General features: G+C 42.4%; 1 protein-coding gene across 2 annotated transcripts in view; it reads right to left on the bottom strand.

The window, feature by feature from the left end:
* Positions 1 to 24,583, bottom strand: part of LOC135221941 (uncharacterized protein F21D5.5-like) — a 202,820-nt gene that overhangs the window by 142,520 nt on the left and 35,717 nt on the right. For both annotated transcript variants that reach the window (XM_064259972.1, XM_064259973.1), the window contains exons 2-5: positions 21,316 to 21,446; positions 20,937 to 21,185; positions 20,462 to 20,630; positions 1,349 to 1,497 (exon numbers count right to left, since the gene is read on the bottom strand). In XM_064259972.1, the coding sequence (XP_064116042.1) occupies positions 1,349 to 1,497; positions 20,462 to 20,630; positions 20,937 to 21,185; positions 21,316 to 21,446 (698 nt within the window). The remainder of the gene's footprint in view (positions 1 to 1,348; positions 1,498 to 20,461; positions 20,631 to 20,936; positions 21,186 to 21,315; positions 21,447 to 24,583) is intronic.

Genomic DNA, 24,583 nt, shown 5'->3' with positions numbered 1-24,583 from the left:
ATTGAAACTACAGGCAGTCCCCGGGTTACGTAAGCCGGAACAATGTCAAAAATCCTAAGAAAACCTTACTTTTAATGCTTTGGGTGCATTGAAAACTATGTAAACTGCATTCTTATGGCATTTTTCATCAAAAAAAACTTTAAATATTGATTATTTTGCATTTCTGGTGTCATATTTCGTCTCCCAGATGAGCGTTGTAGGCGTTGTAACCCTGGAGCATGCGTCGTAACCCTGGAAATAATGTCAGATGAATATAATTGAAAAACTCGTAACCTCGGAACGTCGTAAGCCGAGACCGTCGCAACCCAGGGACTGCCTGTATTACTAATTTAATAACACCGGTACAGGTAAGTAATTGCTACATTCCACTAAGAAGGAGCCATAAAAAGGTTCACGTAATCTGCCTGAGCAATAGACATTAATAGTAGATCTGCAAAACACATCCCATTCATTTATATGGTAAGTCTCAATATTACAGCAAACTAGGGAATTGTAGTAATACTGAACTCTTTATGTTCACAAGCAAGAAAAATTAGCACTTGAAGTTGAACACTTTAGGGAACAGCAACTTAAGACTATCACTTCATCCCAAGATTGAATATTAGTCTTTAACATTGTTCCTTTACACCTTAACCAGAAATTATCAACATACAATGAAAACCCATAAACCAATGATTTTGAATAAAACTTCTAATCATTATGATTTAAGAAGTTATATCAAGGGTAAAAGGAAATGCCAAACGCATGATGTGTCACAGCCTAGTAGCCTAATCCAGAATCCACACATTGAGGGAAGCACCGGTTAGAAAATTTGACAATTAAGCTAACAACTAAATAATCAAGGAACCATAACTTTTTTACAGGGGCTTAAGATTATGCACTTAGATTTCCTTAGCAGATAGCTGAAACATCTAAGCAACAAGGCACTACAAATAAGTAGGAAAACTAGGAGCCAACATCATGTTTTCTCCATGGCAGACCTAAGTGTAATGGAGAAAACATGGTTGACTTGTGCACTGTTGCCACATCTGTGCAAGAAGGATGAATTGAAAGACAGGTAGTTGCTATAGAGAGGGGATTTAAGCCCTCATGCTTTGAGTCCTTTTATGCACTATTACTGTGTCAAGTGGCACTATTCTGGCCAAACCAACTATGAGACAATTCTCTAACACTGGTGGGTCTGTCTTATGGCACTCCTGGCAGGACCATAAGATTAACTCCTTTAAGAAAGGACAGTACAGATATGACTAAAATTAAATAAACAAAAAATTACAAAAATGCAAACATGAACACCCGACAATAAATACAGAAATAATTGTACTCAATATCTGTACACAAATTATATTACCTCCTTTTTCAAAAATTCCCACATTCCAGTAGCTGGCTTCCTATATGGACCTTTTCCTGTGGACACTAAAGCCTGCATTGGAACTCCTAGAGTGGATATGATGTTGCTGATTTTCTTCTGTATGTCTGAAGCTGTGCTTTTTCCTGAAGCTGTAGAAAAATGACATTTTTTCTGTAAAAATATTTCTTTTTTACAAACCCATCAGTTTAATAAATAAGCCTAAATGTGAATGTGAAGTCAGCACTCAAAAGAGATGCAGAGTATTAATGAACTCCTACACCATTCATTTTTTTACAAAAAAAATAAAATAAACATTTCATTTAACACAACACAAAACTAACTAAATGACATGTCAAAATGAATTCTAGATTTCTGAGAAAAACTGGAGTCACAAGATAACCCAAGACCCCTGAGAACTAGTATATACCAGTAGCCAATGTAGTGCACAAAAGACAGAGGTGACCGAGCCATCTTAAAGGCACTGGTAGCAATATATAATATTAAATAATGGGGTTGATAACCTAAGCTCTTGCAGGTTAGAGACAGATGGAAAACGCTAGATTCCTCGAAGATGCTGAGATGAAAAACAAACAGGAAGCTTACCGGTGCACAATTAAGGTCATTGACGCATTCCAAAGACATGAATTAATCATGAGTTTTGTGTATGTAGCGTGCGTGTATCTGTGCGTCAGTTAGTGGGTGAGAGTTCGTTATGCGTGTCACGGAAAATGACATAGTATAATCTCTGGTATGTGAATTGGCAGAGGGATTGGATGGCCAACTGTCAAAGTAGACAACAGTGTTTTCAGTGTAGGAGAGGCGTTGGAGGTCCATCGAAAAAGATGAAGTAAAGTGGAAAACTTTGGAAAAGTTAACATTTGAAGCGACAATTACTTCAGTTCTAGAAAAAGGGAAGTGCGATGTGACACACATTTTATTGATAAACTTTAATGTTTAATGGTGTGATAATTATGGTCTCTTTACAGTGGTCCCCCATGAATAGTTAGAATCCGCGAATGTTTGGAACCCCTATAAAAATGCTAAAAACAGCCTATTTTGTTAGTTAACCCTTAAACGCCTAAGCAGTATTTCAGAAATCGTCTCCCGTATGCCAGGAGTTAGCACCGAAGCGGGAAAAAAGTTTTTTTTTTTTAAATCACAGCACACTTAGTTTTCAAGATTAAGAGTTCATTTTTGCCTCCTTTTTTTGTCATAACCTGAAGTTTAGTATGTAACCATCAGAAATGAAAAAAAATCCTTATCATATATAAATATTGGAATATATGACAGCACTAAAAAAAAAATGCGCTGTGAGCAAAACGGTTAAAGCTAACGAGTAATTTTTTTCGTTGTATTGTACACTAAATTGCAATGATTTTGGTATATAACAAATTGTAAAATGATCAAAGCAACACAGAGAAAATATTATCACAATATGATGGATGAATTCGTAACGTGCGGACGTAAAAAAAAGTATTTTCAAAAATATACCATAAATCTAAATATTGTGCTAGAGACTTCCAATTTGTTGCAAAATGAAGGTAATTGATTGAATATTACTAGAATGTAAGTGTTGTAGCTTACAATTGCAGTTTTCGACCATTTCGGTCAAGTTAAAGTTGACCGAAGGTCGAAATTTTTCTATTTATCGTTATTTATTTTATATGACAATATTTCAAAACAGATAAAAGCTACAACCATGAGTTATTTTTTGTTGCATTCTACATGAAATTGTGCACATTTTCATATATAAAACTTTATATAACAGCTAATATAAAACGATGCAAACATTATGAGAATCCGACGAAAGAATTTCTGATTTTTTCGGCAGAGTTACAGCGCGGACATAAGGAACATTTTTTTTTTTTTTTCAAAAATTCACCATAAATAAAAATTTTGTGCTAGAGACTTCCAATTTGTTGCAAAAGTAAGGTAACTGATTGAATATTACTAGAATGTAAGAGTTTTAACTTACAACTGCGTTTTTCGAACATTTCGGTCGAGTCAAAGTAGACCGAAGGCTGAAATTTTGGCACTTATCGTGATTTATATGAAAATATTTCAAAATGATAAAAGCTACAACCATGGGTTGTTTTTTTGTCGTATTCTACATGAAATTGCCCACACTTTCATACATAAAACTTTATATAACGGCTAATTAAAACGGTGCAAACATTATGACAACCCGAAGAAAGAATTTCTGATTTTTTCGGCAGTGTTACCGCGCGGACGTAAGGAAAAAGTATTTTTCATAAATTTCACCAATAAACTCAAAACATTGTTGCCTAGAGACTTCCAATTTGTTGCAAAATGAAGGTAAATGATTGAATATTACTAGAATGTAAGCGTTTTAGCTTACAATTGCATTTTTCTATATTTCGGTCGAGTCAAAATTGACCAAAGGTTGAAATTTTGGCACTTATCGTTATTTATATGAAAATATTTCAAAACTGATAAAAGCTACAACCATGGGTTGTTTGTAGTTGTATTCTACATGAAATTGTGCACATTTTCATACATAAAACTTTATGCAACGGCTAATTAAAACAGTGCAAACATTACGACAACCCGATGAAAGAATTTCTTATTTTTTCGGCAGTGTTACCGCGCGGACGTAAGGAAAAAGTTTTTTCATAAATTCACCATAAATCAAAATATTGTGCTAGAGACTTCCAATTTGTTGCAAAATGAAGGTAAATGATTGAATATTACTAGATTGTAAGAGTTTTATCTTACAATTGCATTTTTCGACCATTTCGGTTGAGTCAAAATTGACCAAAGGTTGAAATTTTGGCACATTGTTATTTATATGAAAATATTTCAAAACTAATAAAAGTTACAACCATGCGTTGTTTTTTGTTGTATTTTACATGAAATTGCACATATTTTCATAAATAAAACTCTATGTAATGGCTAATATAAAACGGTGTAAAAATTACGACAAAGTGACGAAATAATTTCTGAGATGTGTCGCTGATGCTTTTTAGTAAGAGAAGAAAGAAATTCGCGCATGCGCGCTTGGGCAATACTTGTAAATAAAACAACAGCTTGATCCGTGAACTCCCAGCATTGCTCAAGGCGCGTGGATCAAAATTTTTTGCCAAGTAGGCCTATTAACTACTTTTCCGCAAATATTCAAATAACTTTATAGCATCAACGTATTTTACGTCAACTAAGCACCCGACAGACAATTTTCGTCAACGTAAAAAACGTCTAATAGGTGTTTAAGGGTTAAAACTCAAGAAAAACCCACTAAAAATTTTCATACTTCTTTTTTTAATAGTTTTATCAAAAATAGTGCATTTTATGATGAAATTGATAAAAAAAACAGGAATTTGTGGATATTTCTCATAGAAAAATAATGCGAATGTGCAAATTTTCCGCGAATAATGCAGGGAAACGTTCTCAAGAGAAATGTGCGAGACAGCGAATTCAGAGAACGCAAATATGGGAGGTCCACTGTATTTCAGATGGATTTGAAGTCACCATATAGAAAAATGGGTTTTCTCTAGACAGTTTTTTTGACTGATAAACTATGAATGTTCGGACAGAATGAGGAAAAGGGGGTACTTACTTAAATATGATTTGGGGAAGAATATGATAGTTTAACGTTTTTTTTCTAGTTATTCTTAACTCATTTTATTCCATTTACATGTTAGCTAATTTTGGGAAATAAAAAGTATATTTTAATAAAAAGTATATTTTTGTAACAGCAGGAGTTTATATTAGCCTAGTTTGATACTTTGATTTTCAGCTAACTTCAGAGATGGCATTCAACATGAAAGGTAAGCCACATTACCAGTTACGAGTTTTTCATTTGTTTAAACGAGCGTCATTTTGACCTCATAATAGATTTTGGTGGCTATAGGTTATGCCTGCGAAGAGACTAGAATTAGATAGGTTAGGCATATTTTGGAAAAAAGTGGTTATAATTATGCATTGGGCAACTGACTCTTTTGATGATTTAAGGGGAATTTATCCGATAGTCAGGAATTAAGACGGGTAGCTACTGCTGGCAGTGATCTTTAATGCTGTTTAGTGTAAGACGTGTTCCGGTGTTTCTGGGGGGAAAGTGAATATGTGATAATGGGAATTAATTACGCGTGGTCGTAAGTGTAGCCAGGTACTACGCTAAGACGAGTGCAAATAACTTCGAACCTATGAAGACGTGAGTGTACTATATGTTTATTTTTTTTCTTTATTGGAGTTAATTTGCTAACAAGTGTATTTCATTTTGATGTTCCTCAGGATTCAACGGACATTAAGGGTTTGTTGTAATTGCAATACAGTACGTAGTTCCTCAGGTTACAAAATTAATCCGTTCTGAAGTGGCCTTCGTAACCTGATTTTTTCGTATCTAGAACTACGTTTTACATGTAAATTGCCTAATTCGTTCCACGCCCTTTAAAAACACCACAGAAAATTTTATAATAAAGCTAAAATGACAATTTGTCGAAAAATTGCATTTTTCCTAACTATACAAACCTGAGGTCCTTTAACAATAGGAAGGTAACTAGCGGCAGCTGGGACGGTCGTAAGCTTCGAACAAGGGGAGAAACGGTAGTTAACCTGCTTGTCCGATCGTGCGCGCGCCCCGCGCGCCGAGAGGTGAAGAATCACTTTTGCTTTAGGCCCATGCAAAAAGTTGCAGAGTGAGGGGTGGCATGAGGTGGGACTATATGTAAAGGACCTCAGGTTTGTATAGTTAGGAAAAATGCAATTTTCGACAAATTGTCATTTGTTCCGATACGTAATACAAACCCTCGGTCCTTTAACAATAGGAAGACTCACTTCTTGGTGGGAGGAATCTGAGTCTTTTTGGTGAACAGACTGGTGTTCGTCCAACCCTGGAGTGCCTCCCTGGTCGTAAGAGCAAGGGAGGGACCAAACCTTCTGTCCGATTGATCGGGGTGTGCACGCACAGGATCAATGGTCAGACCTCTGGGCCAAGTACTAAGAGAGAGGCAAGCGTATCTCTTCGTACCAGCAAGCAAGAACTTGTTCCTGTTTGCAAGAGACAATCATAAAATGATGGGTTTGTCTCAATTTGGCATCCACTTCCTAACCCCCTTGTTGGAGGAAGTGGTGGATATTTACTCCTATCCCTACTGAAAGGGATAGGATGGTGCTCTATTGAGTAGCTCACCTGCATCTCGTCCTTACCCAGCAGGGTGACGACCGTGTCCCTCTACCCAAAGGTAGATGGGAAGAAAAAGATGGGAAGAGGAGCCAGTCACACTCTCATTCCTCATCCATTCTTACGGTCACACCAGGACTCGATGCTGTTCAGCCTGCGAGGGTCTGGGTTAACTACACAACGTGTTGAGCAACCACCCCCACGGTTCCCAAGGAAAAAAAATCCAAGGAACTGTGGGCAATATCCTGAAGGTAGAAGGAGGTGCATGCGGTCCGGTTGGACCAGGCGCCTGCCTTCATTACCTGCGCCACGGAGAAGTTCTTGCGGAACGCCGAGAGAATGTGGAAGAGGCGTCCACACTCATCCTGGGTGTCGAGTTTCTTCAGACAGTCCGTCGCACTTCACAGGACAAAGCAGCATAGCCTTCGTATCGGAGGCGGTGACGTCCATTAGGGAGGGTATTGTGAAGGACTCGAACCAATCGTCAGTTACCGAAGGGTTCTGAGTCTTCGCTACGAAGATCGGTACGAAATCGAGCGTCACAAATCCCCATCCCTTTGTGCTTGACTTCTCAAGAGAAGTCATGCAGTTACCTAAGACGAAAAGAAGGGAATAGTCGTATGACCTATCCCTCTTCTCGACTTTGGTTATGTACAGTACTCATACTGACAAGCTATTAAGACGAAGTAATGATTGCTCTGGAACAACCGAACTAAGTCCACAGCATAGTTTCGTAACTGACTCGGACGCTCTGACACTGCCGACTGACTGGTTCGGAATCAGTAGAGGCAAGTTGTCAAGCATCCGGGTAAGTCACGTGACCTTCAGCCCTTTAAAGAGTTATGCTGAGAGACAAACAAATAAAATATTTGTTAGTCACCGATGCCGGACGGCGCGGCGATGATTCTCTTAATGCATAAGCTCAAAAGGCGAAAGTCAATTGCCTTCAAAAGACCGAGGTCCCTGATGGCAAGAAAATCTCATAGACGTTGAATCTCAGCTTAAGGAGAAACAACACTATGTGACGTTGAAGACGAAGGTAGGCAATGAATGCAACCTACGTCTTCCAGCTGAATCGAGAGAAGGAATCTCAAGATTCTAAACCTGTGCTTACAAATGACTGAAACGCTAACCGCCATTTCATTGCTGTCCGTTGTGCAATGAAAGCGGGGCGTTCTTCAGTAATGAAACACAGGGGAGAGGCCGCTTGAAGAACTGCTTCTCATGGGCTGAACGTTTGGAAGTAGAGCTGGCAGGTGTGGGAGTAGGCGATGTCTTTCAATACATCTGCTAATCCGGGGTGAACAATGAACAATTGTACACCTCCGAATACAAGATATTTTGAGGACAAACTCAGATTCCGCAAAAATCATTCGCATTATCGGGATACGATGCAGCAAGAGACTATTACAGAATTCTGTTACCGTGCGGTAAACAGAAAGATGAGAGTCGAATAGATATCTCTGTTTAAAATTCTCGCATACCGAAGACGATGAATACTAGCGTTTCTCAGCAGTAGATGGTCATTCATGTATGCGAGAATCCCCGTTAATCAGAGACTTAAGTCCGTGATTGTTGGGCAGAGATACGGTTGTTATTCAATCAAAGCAGGTGAGAAAGACATAAACAACCGTCTATCTCAAAGCGGCAGCTGATACTGAAATGCCTCGGGCAATTCAATACGCAGTAGCTGTCGCTGACTTGTCATCCTGAGTTGCCAAGTAATCCTTTCCACGAAGGAATGCGTTCGGCTAGAACCACCGAGCATAAAAAGATATGCTCGAGCAATTATATTTAAGCGAAACGAATTTCGGTAAATATAAAAGCTAAAATGGTGTTGTTGTGACAACACCATAAGTATATAAAATTGAAACTGGAAACTCCTGGGAGGTTGCAGGCAACCCGGGTTGCAGTTCAATTAGAATACTTTTCGTCTAAGTCGCAATCCGTAGAATAACCAGGATATGCGCCTACCCCTTGGACCATTCAACTGCTTAGCAGAATCATGTCGCGAGGTTAATATACGTAGTATATTTGTAGGATTCTGAACAACGATCTCCATCCTAAATTCTTTCCTTCAAGAAAACAAAATAATGGATTGGGAGATCGACCACCTTCGTTCTCTATTAAAGAGAGTGAAGGAGAAGTCTTCCTCGAAGGAAAGCTTCAATGGTGAACAGAATACTAAGACGATAGTTCCAGCCAAACTGGATATTCCCGTCCGTTCTTCTCTATTCCAGGTTGGTCGCCTACTGTGAGATAGTCTTCTTTCAGCAGCAGTCTTCTTCCTAATGCTAGAAATTCCAGGAATTCGAGCATAGGCGAGGTTCCCGATTATCGTGTAACATATCGGGGATTCTCGTCTCGCTCACTTTGGACCGTGGTCTCGCCTAAGTGTTTGGAGATCGTAAGAAACTCTAACACTCTGAATGCGCTAGAAAATTCCGAGAATTCCTAAGCAGTCTGCGAAACCCCACCGAATTCGTCAAACGATATCGGCTGGTGGTCCTCTCGATTCCCGTAGAAATCGAGAATGGGGCAGGATACCCTCCTCAACGACCGGGGCTTACGTCAGGTAGGACCCGAAGGTCCCCCTGGTAGCGCAGTCCCCAACGTGGGATCCTACAGAGAAATCTCTGTAGGATCCTTCCCCTTTCCCTCGTAGCCGTAAGGAGAGAGGGAATGGGGGAGGAATTGGATACTCGCTCGCCTTCCAGTGGAACTAGCAGTTGGAGAAGAGTAGGAGCAGCCATCGCCTTGCGGCGATGGCCGTCTCCAGAGTCTGGGAAAACGTATCGTCAGGAGAAAACGTTTTTCCCGAGGAGGGTTACGAACTCTCACTGTAGGTAAGGGTCTGCCGCCACTGTGAACGTCGTCTGGGTGGGGCTGATCGACACCTGACAGGAGAGCCGATACCGTCCTCCGACTCATTCCAGTCCTCGTCGAGGTCGAAACCTCTCAGGAGGACCGAAGGAGTATTTAAATACGGTGTCCGAAGACACGTAGAAACGCCGCTGTCGCAGTAGAGGAGGTGGAAGTAGCTTTGATCGACCGGGCCAGAACTGAGAGAGCCTTCTTGTCCGGAGACGAGAGACTCTGGTTCAAGACAGAATCGGTAAGCTCCGATCGCGGCATACCCACCGTCGGTTTGGGTTCCCTCTCGGGCCCCAAAACGACTCGAGCAGAGACATGGGCTCTGCTGGTAGGGAGCGGCGATCCTTCCCCCGGTCGTTGTGCTGACGAATCAGTGCAATAACCTGGGTAAAAAAGTTACTCTGAATCTCGGAAGTTACAGCGTCTTGAGGAGTAGGACTGTCCAGTCCCTCCAACAAGAGCAGCTCCCAGGACCCTCCTCCTTCAGAAGAAGGACCAGCAACAGATCCCTGACGGTTGACCTCCAATCACTTGCGCGTACGTCCTGGTTTGGTCCTAAGACCAACCTGGCACGTGCGGCGTCGTGACGGGGATCGTGAGCGGCGCATCTCTCACGATCACTCCTATATACCTAGCTCTTCCTGGCGTATGCCGAGGAAGTTGAAGGTATCGGAGAGACAGAACTGACGCTACCCCCTCTCCCCCGCTGACGGTCGCCTCCAATCACTTGCGCGTTACGTCCTGGTTGGTCCTAAGACCATACGTGGCACGTGCGGCGTCGTGACGGGATCGTGAGCGGCGCACCTCTCACGATCACTCCTAGCTACCTCGCTCTTCCCGGTGTAGCCCGAGGAAGTTGAAGGTAGTGGAGAGACAGACCTGACGCTCCCCCCCCGCTCGCTGGCAGGACCAGCGTACGTGGGGGGCTGCAGCCGATCACCAAACCCGCGGTGGGGATCGATCTGCAGGCTGGCCGTGCCGCTCACCTGTGGCGAGCGGCTCGACTGAGCACGTCGACCCCGGTCCCGTGCGTCAGACGAGCTGCTGCTGGTCACCGTATCCGCCCGGTCCCTGTGGGAGCGGCGGTCAGGTGACCTGCAGAGCTCGCTTTCGCCGTGAGACCGGTGAGTCCTCGCGGCACGTTCAAACCGCTGTACCAGCCGAGGCTGGTACGTCGGTCGAGGGGACCTGGGGGACCTCTTCCCAGCCTCAACCCGTGGCCGGTCAGAGACCGTCACGTCCACCCGAGGTACCGGCTGTCGCTGCGAGAGCGGCCGCTGGCCTGGCGAGAGTCACCTGAGCGGCTCTCGACAGTCTTCTGCTCCGTGCCTCGGTCATGACGCTGAGCAAACTCAGGCGTCTTAACTTTTGGCTGCACGGTCACCCGAAGGAGATCGTACACTCGGAACTTCTCGCGGACGAGAAACCGAGCCGGTACCTGGCTTAGCAGCAGAGCTGCCAAGACCAGGCGAGGGTGTACCAGCGGTAGCCAGCACACCCTTGGTCCCCGTCTTCTTCTTCTTCTCAGAAGGGGAGACGGGCCCCGTTCCCGAAGGAACAGGAGGACCAGCAGAAGAACCCCCCCGTCACACCGGAATGTGACGAGCCCTTCGAAGTTCCCGAAGGAGTCTTCTTAGGGGAATAACAAAACCCGGTTACCAGCTGGTCGCTGCGAGAGCGGCCGCTGGCCTGGCGAGAGTCACCTGAGCGGTTCTCGCCAGCCTTCTGCTCCGTGCCGTGGTGTTGGCGCCGAGCGAACTCTGGCGCCGAAATTTTGGCTGCACGGTCTCCCGAGGGAGAGCGTACACTCGGGATCTCCCGCGAACGAGAGACCGAGCCGGAACCTGGCGTAGCGGCATCGCCGCTAGCACCAGGCGAGGAAGTACCAGAGCTAACCGATACTCCTCTGGTCGTCCGCATCTCTTCCTTACGGAAGGGGAGACGGGCCCCGCTCCCGAAGGAGCAGGAGGACCAGCAGAAGGACCCCCCGTCCCACCGAGGTGGGACGGGCCCTTAGAAGTTCCCGAAGGAGACTTCTTAGGGGGGGAGGCAGCCTTCTTCTTCTTCGGCTTATGGGCCTTAGAAGTCGAAGGGGAAGAGGCAGCAACAGACGAAGATGACACCTTCCTCTTCTTCGTCAGCTCACGCAGGACAGTCGTCAGGTCCTCCATCCAGGCCGGAGTCGGGCCTATTGCCGAAGCAACACGGCCCGACTGCACCTGTCCGGAAGGACCTGGGACTGGGGAAGACACACCATGGGCAGGACCAGCATGGACAGGCGCAGGAACCAGGAGCGACAGGAACAGCAACCAGCTCAGGAGCGGCAGGAACAGCGGCAGCGGTAAACACAGAAGGGACAGCCAAGCCAGTAGCGGGAACCACATCAGCGACAGGTACGGCAGGCCCAGCCATCGCCTCGTAGAATCATCGGCAGCCAGCGTGGTACTGGCGGCCGGTCCAGGGGCGAGCTGCTGGAAACAGCGGAAGTCTGGGGCAGGCAACACGAAGAAAACACAGGCGGCGGCGGCATACCCCTCCTCGGTACGGCGGCGACCGGCCCTAGAAGCGGCAGACGGCGTCACCGACACAGCATGGGGAGTGTAGACCAGCGGGGGGAAGCAGCATAAGCGGCCGTGAAGGTTGTAGTGGAGACCACTCCAAGGTCACCGCCCCAGACCTCGCTAGACTCTGCAGCAGATCGTGGGATGCTAGGCACGCCCTGCAGCCGCAGTGGTCCATACCTGTCCAAGGTCGTCTCCCACGGCTGTAGCACCTGCGGTAGCACAGACAGATTAGTAAGAGGGGTTCCCTCACGCACGGGGGGGGGAGACATGCCCCCACCCGAACGGAAGGAAGGAAGACCCCAAAAACAAAATACGAGGAAGCTGAGCGGGGGGGCAGGAAAGAAGACGAAGAATCGGATACCAAGGGAGTCGCGGGAGAGCTTTCCGACGACTTCCTGGGGCAGACCTTCGCTTCCCCTACCCCCGCACAGCAGTGAAAAGTTAATATGAAAATGAAACAGCAATCACTGCACTTGCGATTCACTTCATAGAACTTAAAGAGGGAAAAATCAATTCCCGGTAAGAGCGGAAACTTGATCCATAATAATGATGAGCTATCATAAATATATATGAAAATGAACAATACTGCACTTGCTATTTTCACTTTCACAGCAATAAATCGTAAGGATTAATTCCCGGGTAAGAGCGGAAATTGATCCAAAATTAAATTTGATGCAATTAATAAATGAAAATGAAAAGAAAACTGCATTGCGAATCCACTTTCATTGCATTCTATTCATACAAAATAAGAGGCTCTTGCCGAGCGCAATCAAGCTCTCGGCAACGAACGCACAGGGCAAAAATATAATGAAAAAGAGTACTTACATCTTTCAATTACACACTTTCGCCCAAAATACATGACTCGGCGCGAGTGCGCCCGCCCTCGGCACCGAGACATAATTCAAGGGTTCATTCATGAAAAGAGCGGAAATCGCCGTCTCTACGGCGATAGCTCCATGTTGATTCATAATTAAGTAATGAAAATGAAAACAGTGTACTTACAAGTTTTCATTTTCAAGTCAAACCAAACCATTAGTAGAAAACACAATATAAACAAAGCATACGACGATGAAGCGGGCAGAGAGCGATGACGAACACGTCTTCACACGCGGCCGAAAGCAAAAGTGATTCTTCACCTCTCGGGCGCGCGGGCGCGCGCACGATCGGACAAGCAGTTAACTACCGTTCTCCCTTGTTCGAAGCTTACGACCGTCCCAGCTGCCGCTAGTTACCTTCCCCCCCCCCCTATTTGTTAAAGGACCGAGGGGTTTTGTTTATATTACGTATCGGAACAATGACCAATAAACAATTAATTACAACAATTTGGACCATTCAATATCTAACATAACCATGACTGTACCTGCAAATAAAGTGTATTAGTGTACAGGGTACAAGAAATACTGTACGTACACATATGTGCACATTAGTAAAATGTGGAACCTTACCTTTTGAGTGAGGTGATGTCCGAAAGTGGCGACAGAGGAGGAGGTCAAATGGCAGAAAACATGAACACTAAACTTTATGAAACACATTAAAAAATGGCAGAAAACATTTACACTTCTTGATTAAATATCTCTGTCTTCGTCTCCATAGAAAGCATCCTCTTCCTTCCGTGAACTTCAGCAACATTCTTGGGACCCATGGCTAATAACGTAAGTAATTAAGTTTACACACAACACGATAAAGTAACTTACAGTACAACGAAAGCGAAATCACTAACACGAATTTACGTTAACAAACAAAATATATGTGAACGAACGAATTCCAGGTGTTTACAATAACTCTACCACAAACAGTGGTCAAAGAATGCCTTTACATAGAGGCATGATGGGACAGATGCTGACCAATAGGAGAGCAGGATCTTACGGCGGTGGCTAACATCAGGAACCAATGGGAGAGCTGGAGGATGGTGGCGAGTCTACTGAGTTGGCGGTGCACAAATTTTAAAATTGTTCTCTGCGGCCCGGGTGAATCTCAGACTTTACCCTTTTACAACCTGAATTATTTTCGTTCACAGAAGCAAAAAATCTTCGTCTTTGCTTTCGTAACCTGGATTTTTCGTACGTCGGGACTTTCGTATGTAGAGGTTCTACTGTACATTAGAAAAAGAGGTATGATAAGTTTCGTTTTTGTGCATGGTATGAGAGAGAGAGAGAGAGAGAGAGAGAGAGAGAGAGAGAGAGAGAGAGAGAGAGAGAGAGAGAGAGAGAGAGAGAGAGAGAGAGAGAGAGAGAGAGAGAATGGTTGCGCTAACTCAGTAGATTTTGGTTCAAGATACATTATCTTTCTCTCGCTAACTTCTTCCTGTTTTCTATAGAGCATATCATGACCTTGTGACTGTTCAATCAGCTAATTGACCTTGAACCTGAGAGGCAGCTAGATGCAAATAACGGTTTATTGGGAATTGGTGCATGTTTATTTTTTTCTTTTATTGGTGAATAATATATTATTACTTTTGTGTTGGTGGTCTGTGTGGTCATGAATATATCGATGTTATTAAGGTCAGGGTGAATCCTGAAGCATAAAAGTTACCATAAAAAGGGCAAAATGGCCGAAGCTAGTACAAGTCAAACGTTAGTGCATAAGATAACTAACATAAATGCAGGAGTTAGCCCTTTTCTAGGCATTGTTAATGGCATTCTCTCCCAACCAGTGTAAATTTTTATTGAGGGAGTGAATAACTATTTAAACGCCAAGGGAATTAAGGATGATACAGAGGCGTTCACAGAGGCAAAAGCCTTGTTAGATTTCAATGCAGGGGATTTGTCATTTAGATGCCATAGTTTTCGGTACACAAAATGTCGGTCATGGATCAAATTACAAGCATTTTTAAGGGCAGCTTATGGCTCAAAAGAACACAGAGATATGGTAAGAGATTTAAGGGGGCTGTGCAAAATAAGAAAAGGGACAACAAGCCTTATTGAGCATGGCTCAAAACTTTTTTACTCAGCAGGAGAATGGATACTGAAATTGAGAAATTCCACATGGGTAAATGGGAATAATGTCTCACTTGACAATTTACATAAATTGCTGCATTTCACAATGCTTCTACACGATGTACCAGACACCATTGTAGATAGTTTTGATGAAAAGATTGAACTTACATCAGACGAGGAACTAATTTATTCCCAAATTCAGAAACATATGTCCAAATGTCCCACGGTGGATAGTACATTTTTTAATGGGACTGGTCCAAGAAATACGATGCAGAAACACTCATATTTTCCCTCTCCCCATTTGTGTGCAAAAGTGGAATATAATAGAGGATCGATTGATCAAAGGCAACAACAGTTGCGTTGCTACAATTGTGATAAACCATTGCACACCAAGAAAATATGTAGAGTCAAATATTGTGGAATATGCAAAAGTGTGGATCACTGTTGGCAGGTTTGTCCGTTTCAGATACGGAGGGATGCAAGACCTACACCTCATGCCACTTAAAAGGGCAAAGGGATCGGTGAAATTTTTGGAAAGACGATCAACAAAAAGGGTACAGATGATTTGTATGTGCCATTGTGTTCTTGAGGGGGACGCCCCAGAGCCCAGGCCGTTAGTATACGGAACAGTGGAGGATGTGGATATCTCAATTTTTATAGACACAGGTGCATCTGTGAATTTAACGGACCATAATCTGTATCAATCCTTGTTCTCCCATTACCCTTTGAAACCCTCAACGGAGATGGTGTGTGATGTGCAAGCCCATAGATTAAACACCAAGGGTTTTGTTGGAATATGGTTTACTCTGGGTGATAAAGTGTTAATAGAACCATTTTTGGTTATAAAAGGGGTTGCGATGGGCAACAGACTTTTGCTGGGCCATTCTGCATGTAGAAGACAAAGGATATCAATCCATACAGGTGTTAGTAGTACGTATACCGGTTCAAATAACAGGTATTTTTATCCCTTCTGAAGACGCAAGCAAAAATGAGGATATGGGGAATACTGAAAATGAGGGTGCTTTTGGCAGTGCTAATAGTAATGATACCAGGGATATGGGGAGTGGTAATACCAGAACCCACACTGATGATAAGGGGAATAACAGCAGTGATGTCGGTGATGATAAATGGGATATAGATGGCCACGGTGGTAACAATTTTGGTGGGTTTAACAATGGCATTATGGGTGGTAATGCTGATACTAATACTAATACTAACCACAAATATAAATGTGTTTTATCAGAGGATGTTATTTTAATTCCTGGTTCAAAGACTATGGTAAAAGTCAGACTGAGGGAAGTGAGAGAGCCCAGAGAAGTGTGCGTAATTGAAGGTAGCGAGAAACTAAGAGGGGTTATTAGCACTGCATCAGTGAACAGTGTATCAAACACTAGTGTAACATGGGTAGAATTACTGAACTGTAATGATACAGTTAAGAAATACCAAAAGAATACATATGTGGTAGACCTCCAAGATTGAAGTAGTGACAGTGGTTCAGTGGCTATTGTAGAGGGGATAACTGAGTTTTCAGAGGCAGAAATACAAATCAAGGAAGAGAATATTTAGAGAACCTTTAGCTAATGCAGATTATAAAGAGCATATAGAAGCGGTAAGCGAGCTTTTGGCAGACTTTGGGGGCACGGTAGCTTTACGAGGGGATAAACTGGGATTGACTAATGTGTTAGAACATAAGGTAAACCCATTTTTATTCCTGCATACCGCATACCTTTCAAAATCAGAGAACAGGTAGAAAAAGAGGTCAGTAAATAGGAAGAGGAAGGAATCATTAGACCTAGTGCGTCTCCATACAACTTTCCTCAGTTAGCAGTGCCTAAGAAGTACGGTTCTGTCCGAGTATGCGTCGATTTTAGACGTTTTGAATGAGAAGACAATTCCTGACCGTTACCCAGTCGCGTGCATACCAGATCTTTTTGTAGAAATTGGGGGACATAATATTTATAGCTCAATTGTTGGGCAGCCACCACAGGAAGCCAAGGAAAATGTTCAAGGACCTGTGGGCAATATCTTTCAGATAAAAGGAAGAACCAGCATTCAAAATTCTATGTACAGATATGTTCTTAAAAGCCAGAGAGGAACTTGAGCCTCTGAAATCATGAGCCCTAGGGTGTACCGTCTGTGTAACAGAACTAGGAAGCGAGGAATACGCCTGAGTAATTACCTCACATAGCCAGAAGGAAATTGTGTTCTTGGAAACTTCCTTTCTGAGAAAAAGTCTTCGATACCTAGGTCTAAGGTATTAAGTCATTTTCAGATAGCAGCACAGAGCCCTGATAAGACAAAGCCATAGATACTGTGGGTCACCATCCACAAAGTCATTCAGTGAGGGAATTGAGAATGAGGCAAACCTGTCATCATGCACTGAGGGATTCCGAGTTTTAGTCACGAATTCTGTTCACATTACAACTCAGCCCATGGAGTTCTCCAACTATTTTCAAGGAAAAAGGTTGCTTTTCGTTCCAAGACGATGTAAAGCTTCCTGTGCTTGGCATTCTAAACACCCGAAGCCAAAAGGTTCTCGAGATGAGTGCCCCAATCATTGATGGATGCATTTGAAAACAGGAGATATTCTGGATGGGGAGAAAGTGGAGGGACTCCCATTGTAAGATTCTGATTGTCCAACCACCAATGCAGGTCTCTTCTCACCTGATCTGCAAGTGATACTTGCTGTTGAGAGGAATCGCCCGCCGGGACCAGAACTACTTCAACCTCCATTGAAGAGAATGTAAGTGGAGTGGACCGTGAGGGACCAACTTTTTCAAGGATGTCAAGTAGGAAGAGAAATACGAAAAATGGAGTCAAGTTTATCAATCATTGCCTGAAAGAAAGTCTCAGAGGGAGGGAGAGAAGATGACAGAGACGAGGATGGTAATGACATCACGGCCTGAGATGGAGGGAGAACCAACAGCGCAGTCAACGTCATAGGCTGAGTGGAAGCTGGGAATGACATCATGACGCTGGGCATAGCAGCACAAGCCAATAGCCTCACTGGCGAGGAGATAAGCGGCGACCCAGCAGATGACATTGTTGACAGCTCTGGCCCGCTTGAAGGCATCACATGTGTACCAAAGTAGTGTAGGCCAGGAGGAGAGGGGACTGCTGGTGGGACTGGGGGAAACTGGTGAGCAGACAAGAAATGTGCCACCAAACTATCCAGAGGGTGAACCCCGTAGGCCTAGGGATGCCCAAACTGCCACCATTTTGTTGGACTCCAAATCTAAAACAAAGGGAGCTGGAGGGGGAACCTCCTCTCCTGAGAGAGTGTGATCATCTCCCACAAGAGAGAGGGTAACATTAAACATAAAACTATCCCATACACTGCCCCATAATTCGAAAGACGAATCAATGGAAGAAAAGGACAGAGACACAGGAACAAAAGATGCAAGCGGAAGACTACTGGAAGAAGGAGACGTCGAAATGTCTACTTGGGGAGGCGGAAAACCTTCCCAAGACAGACAAGTTGACGCCTTTCGTTGCTCTCTCTTCTTATAGAAAGCCATCCACTGAGATATAGGCCAGGAACAACATTCCTGGCACAGATTAGAGATAGTACAAAAATTTGAACAGCACCTACTGCAAGTCAAATGAGGATCTGTAACAGAATAAGCCAAAAACCTGGAACATGGAAATCCCTGAACTCCCGGACACATACGTCGACGGGGCTTGGAACTCTAGGAGGAATCCATGATCAAAGGACAGACACACACACTCTAAAATGCAAAGAAACAACAGGCAATCAAAGCAACAGACTTGGGAAGGAGAGTACAACTCTCCAAGGTGGTCAAAGAAAGACTGATGCCTGATGCGTCACAAGGTCCCAAGCTTGGTCGGTGACCAGCTTCCACTTCATTTAAGTATGGGTTGCCAGATGCCACAGATTCCTTGCTTTACAATCTTTGATTGATTTTAACCAGTTTCCAGCTAGCACTAGAAGATTATCCTATTGTTAAGACCGAAGGTTTGTTCCACGTATGAACAAAAGGAATTTCAGAAACAAAAAGAAAGACAGAATAATGAATTTCTTAAAAGTGGTTCAGAAGACTTCTAAAAATAGACTGGTTGGTCAGAAGGGTTAAAGAAGAGAGAACTATGTTGTAAATATATAATCTTCACACACTCCTATATTTTTACCAACCATTTATTTCTTTTTTTAAGGGTAATATATTAAGCTAACTTTTAAGTTAAATTACAGTAATTTTAATTTCATTTAAACGTTAGCTTAATATTTAACGAGCATGATTAGGGTCATATTTAGTGTTCAAACTCTAAAGGTAAGCAATTATTAACATTTTTAGAGACGGTGCCAAACTTACACATAAATTCCCATTGTGCAAGGGGGTCTGGAACCTAACCTCATGTAATTTCAGGTATTACTGTACAGTCATATCTCAGTTCACAAACTCTCAATTAACAACCGATATATTTAAGGAGGTTTAGTCCATGAAAAAAACTGCTCTATTAGTAGCCATTTCCTCAATTTAAAGACAGAAAAAGATGACCAGCTAGAAAATTTCTAGGATTAAGCACACCCTAGGCGTACGGTTCCTAACTTTAACAAAGGTAAGGATTCAGTCTATGCATGGGTATCACCCGGTGCACATCTCTGTTAAACTGTCATATGGTACAAAATAACTGAACTGCATGAAAGTCATCATGGCCCCAAAGAAGGCTAGAGGGAGGTACCAGAAAGGTTGAGCCTTTGTGGAGGACATTGTGCCTCTTGAGCAAGTCCATGGGCTTAGATGTCAGAGCTCACTACAGAATTGCAGGACCTTTAGAGAAGCAGCAGCAACAGACAACAGCTGAAGAACTGTCTTCAGAAGAAGGGGAAAGAGAGAATTTCCCTATTATATTGATAAAAATAATGTGTGTACATTAGGGGAAATACCAAGTTTCCTTGGAAAAATTTTACCAAACAAAACTAACAAACTACTGTATGGTATAAACCTGCTGAATGACATGCTATATCTCACTTTAGGAACATTAAAATAGGTAAAACCAAACAAAACATGATTGGACAGGTTTTCTGTGAGAAAGAAAGTAAATCTCAGGAAGACAGCAATAGAAAGAGTGAAAAAAGAAACAGCCCGAGGCACAGTGCCTGCCATTTTTCTTGAACAGGACTCCGCTTCCAAAACGTAACATTTTACCAGCTAGTATTAACCTTTCTTACCACCTACTATATACGCTATCAACTGCAATCTCAATTGCAGGTCTAACCAGATCAAATTTGCTTTCCTTGGCTTCCTAGGATGCTCAAATTCCAAACTATCCCAAAACTACTCTATTTATGGTAGATTTTGTCTAATTTCATCAAATAATCATTAGACCTCTTTCACATGGAGCAGAATTAAATTAAAATTATCCAAAAATTATATTAAATTAAAAATATCTCCATCAATGTGATTTTTATTCCCAGAAGACTGGTACAATCATAGTGATACATATTTTGGAAAGTCAGGCAAAATTTAACAATTACATTAGAAATGTAAAGAACAAGGGAGACAATTACTTTTTTAGATCTCACTATGCATGTAGTATAAGCTTTGTAAGACAAAACTGAAAACCTTTAAGTTAAACTAACCGATCCCTGCTTGATTTGTGAAGATGATTAATTTATATCCTTCTTTATGAAGCTGTTTCAGCTTTCCTGGTACCTCTGGAAAAATGATCTTCCAGTCGTCTGTATTGACAGCAAAAACCCTGCCAGATTTTGTAGTTATCAAAGTGCCATCCATATCATATCCAGCAACCTGAAAAAAAATTACATTTGCTCTAAAAGGATAAGAAAGTCTGAGTACAAACAAAAAGATTATAGTCAATGTAGTAAAAACTAAAAATAAATAACTTACATGGAATTCCAAATCTGGCTATGTGACCACACTACATTTTTAAGCAATGTATCTATTCATATTGAGAATGTTCCATGTGAAAACTCACTGTCAGCATTTAATTACATTAAATAAAAAACTCTAAAACAGATAACAAGAAGTCAGTTTGACATGAGCTTCTATTTGCTCACACATTAAAAAACTAAAGAGAGTGTAAATTGTACTTACCTTTGAACTACCTTCCATATCTCTGTTTAAGACTAACAATGAATCATCATATAATGATTCCCATCCATTGGCTCCTACAGCCCCATTTCCCCGAGCTTTCTTTGAAGAATCACCCATGTTGTCTTCACTATTCCGTTTGGTCCCAGCACGACGTGGCATGTCTTCTCCAGAAAGTCTTTCACTTTTAAGCACTGAACTTACAGGTGGAGGTTCAAATTCTATGATATGCTGGTACTGCCCTAAAAGAACCTGTTGAGAATTTCACATAAAAAGAGTGACATCTAAAGCCTTTACAAAGGTAATGCAACTGTTAAATATATGAAGTCCACAAGACAATAAACAAAAGATCTAGAAATGCCACATAAGCCAATGAACTTACTTCTAGAATGTCTCTATGCTTGAGAACTGATGTATTGCCAAAATGAAGTGGTTTACCATTAACACCTGAAGTATTGGCCCCAATTTGTCTGACAGTGACTGTATATGTACTATAATCTGCTAGCAGTTCAACTGGAAAGCAAAAGAATTACATATGTTCAGTACAGAACACGAACAATTATTTATGTACATACTTCAATAAAATGACAAGCATTTTCTTCAAACTTCACAGTACTATGTCCGAGTATTAGGTAACACATTATATGTACTATATCTAAAGTTAAAAGAAGGAAATCACAGGAAGTCCATGAAATATTAAGAAAATTAAAAGCAATACAAAATTTCATGCAAAAATCTTTACATCACACTGAAATACATACATTACTGTATCATTAGGAAGGGTCAAGCATACCAAATTTTTAAGATAATTAAATTTTTTTCTGTATATACAAACCAGAATCTTTTAAATACTGTACAAGCATTACAGGCAGAGGTTGGTAATAGTACATGGTTATCAAATGACAGGCAGAAGATCAGCACCAAGTGCTTTCCTGTGTCAATTCAAGATGCGTGAGTAAACACGGGAGAGTGCTTGGTATAGACCTGCCTAGTCTGTCTATTTTGTTTGTTAGTTTGCTATGCTATGCTACCAAATCTTTACCATAGACTCCCTCCCCCCCAGGAAGGTTTTAGTCAAAATTCTAAATTCGAGGGCCTTTTCTAAGGGGGTCATAACCCTTCTTTTTCCTACCCCTTCATTTCTGACAACTTTTGGAGTTGACAGCTAGGGTTACATAATTTTTACCATAAGACTCCCCACGCCCCAAGGAAGGTTTAAGCTAAAATCCGAAATTCGAGAGCAGTTTCTAAGGGGGTATTTCTAAGGGGGTCACAACTTCTCTTTTTCATACCCCTTCATTTTTTACAACTTTCGGATTTTAAATCTATGTAGAAGTGTTTCTATAGGTAGAAACAGGCTCCACAAAGTATGAGGGCCATAAGGCACCCTCAGTAGTAAGTGGAGGCAACTCCCCTGGGAATGGGGGCCCGAGAGCTTTCCACAATATTAGGGAGCATGTTGAGTAACAACAATGGTTGGGGGACAGCATCCAGAGTTCTATAGGTGTTTTTTTGTAGAAAGAAGGACACCTGTCAGCTACAAACTTGCCCTTGAAACCCAAAACCTTAGTTTCTCCTGAATGCCGTTAGGTGTAATTCAGAAGCCACATCTCCCACTGACAAAAGACTTGAGATTTGGTTGAAAAGAAACTGGGTCAGAGGGAGACGTGCCAAGCTCGCATTCAGCTTGGTTGCTCTAGGGAGGAAGCAGAAAATGCATTACGACTGACAGGCCAGGGTGAGGAAAAACCAAGAAATAGAATTTCAGTTGTTTAGTCAAAAACCTCCTAAATTGAGGTGAATGAGGATCCCATCAAACCTAAAGGAAGGGAATGAGTAAGTGATCATAATTATGGAAAGGCAAACCTCAAGAAATCACAGCACACCTCATCCTGAAGAAGAGCTATGTAGCCAGAAGAAAGGGGATTCTTGCATGCAATGACAATCATGGGATGAAATATTTCATTTGTTTCAAAGGATGAAGGGGGAAAAAAATATCTCACTAGTCATGAAAAAGTAGTGTCAACTAGAACTGATTCTAGAAGAACATCTGAATAGAATGACTAGGTTATAATAAAGGAGACTTTGCTGAACAAGATGACAATGGATTTATTGTTTGGCAAAGGGGGTTTTTACGACCACATGCCCTTGCTGTCTTCAACCAGTTATTGGCAGCGGGCCTAGCCTTTTATTAAAAAGTGAGACTGGAAGGGCAGTTTCCATGGTTATTGGCAGTGGGCCTAGCCTTTTACTAAAAAGTAAGACTGCAAGGCAGCTGCTGTCCTTTTTGTAGCCTTTTACAACTTGCAAGACCTACGGTGGTAATACATATTCTTACACCCCTACCACAGAGGTCAGGAATGAAGAGCTGTGGGAGTTGTACGCTGATGATCTGGTAATTAGTATACTGCCGAAAATGAGGGAGACATACAAAGAAGGGTTAGAGAGTGGCAGGGGTCTTTAGGGAAGGGTGGCTTACATATGAATGTGAATAAAATGACAAATTTTGTAATCAATTTGTATTTATCATAGCTAACAAACCTGAGGTCTTAACAATAGGATAATCTTCTAGTGCCACCTGGAAACTGGCTAAAAACAATAAAAAAATTGTAATGCAAGTAATCTGTGGCATCTGGCAACAATGTGTATGAGGTAATAAAGACTGGTCACTGATGACGTCTGCATCCTGTGATGCACTCAAGTCTTTCTTCCATCCCCCGGATATGAAAGGGATGGCTAGAGGTGGGCAATCAACGTTAAGACCTCAGATCCATTCGCTATGAAAAATGCAAATTGATTACAAAATTTATCATTTGTTCACATGCAGAACAAACCTTCGCTCTTAACAATAGGATAGACTTACACTTGGAGGCAGGTACAAGTACCTTGAACTGGCTGAGGGTTCAGCCCACCTGACCATCCTTCCTAGGAGTTCGAGTTCTAAAGGAGGAGGTTGGAGCCCGTGAGAGAATAAGATATGCAAGTATCTAAAAACTCAGCCCTCTGGGATTAAACGCAATGATACATGTCCAGATTCATTGCATCCATGGAAGACCAAGAGAACTCTATCTGTTCATGAAACAAACCATGTAGGCCACAAGGGGTTTGTCACCACTCCTCCATCCCCTTGCTAGAGAGAGGAGTAATTGCTACTGAGAAGCAGATTTGTCTATCATATGGAATACAAAACCAAAAAGAGCAATGCAGTATGACCGTTGCACTCTCCTGCATCAGTTCCAGCATATGACATGTCTATTCTTCACCCCACCCATAGGAAGAAAGGAAAAAAGAGAAAGGAGACCAGTTAACACACTTATCCTCTCTTCCACACAATCATCTTAGGTAAGATACAAGGTATCCCACCAGGAGCACTGGATGAGCTACACAACTTGTTGGGCAGCCACCACCGGACACTAGGAAAAAGTGTCCAAGGACCTGTGGGCAGCGTCCTTCAAGTAAAAGGAAAGTGAAGGAGGTTTGCCGAAGCCAGGAACCAGTATTCAAAATCCTGTGGACAGACAAGCTCTTCTTAAAAGCCAGAGAGGAACCCAATCCTCTGATGTCATGTGCTTGCACATACAGTATTTGTGGCAGAACTTGAAGGTGTGGAGTATATGCCTGTTTAATCACCACATGAAACCAGAATGAAA

Source organism: Macrobrachium nipponense, chromosome 3, assembly GCF_015104395.2.
Source record: "Macrobrachium nipponense isolate FS-2020 chromosome 3, ASM1510439v2, whole genome shotgun sequence".
Classification (NCBI taxonomy): domain Eukaryota; kingdom Metazoa; phylum Arthropoda; class Malacostraca; order Decapoda; family Palaemonidae; genus Macrobrachium; species Macrobrachium nipponense.
Note: the sequence above shows the minus strand (reverse complement) of the source record. Positions and strands in the feature narration are given on the sequence as shown.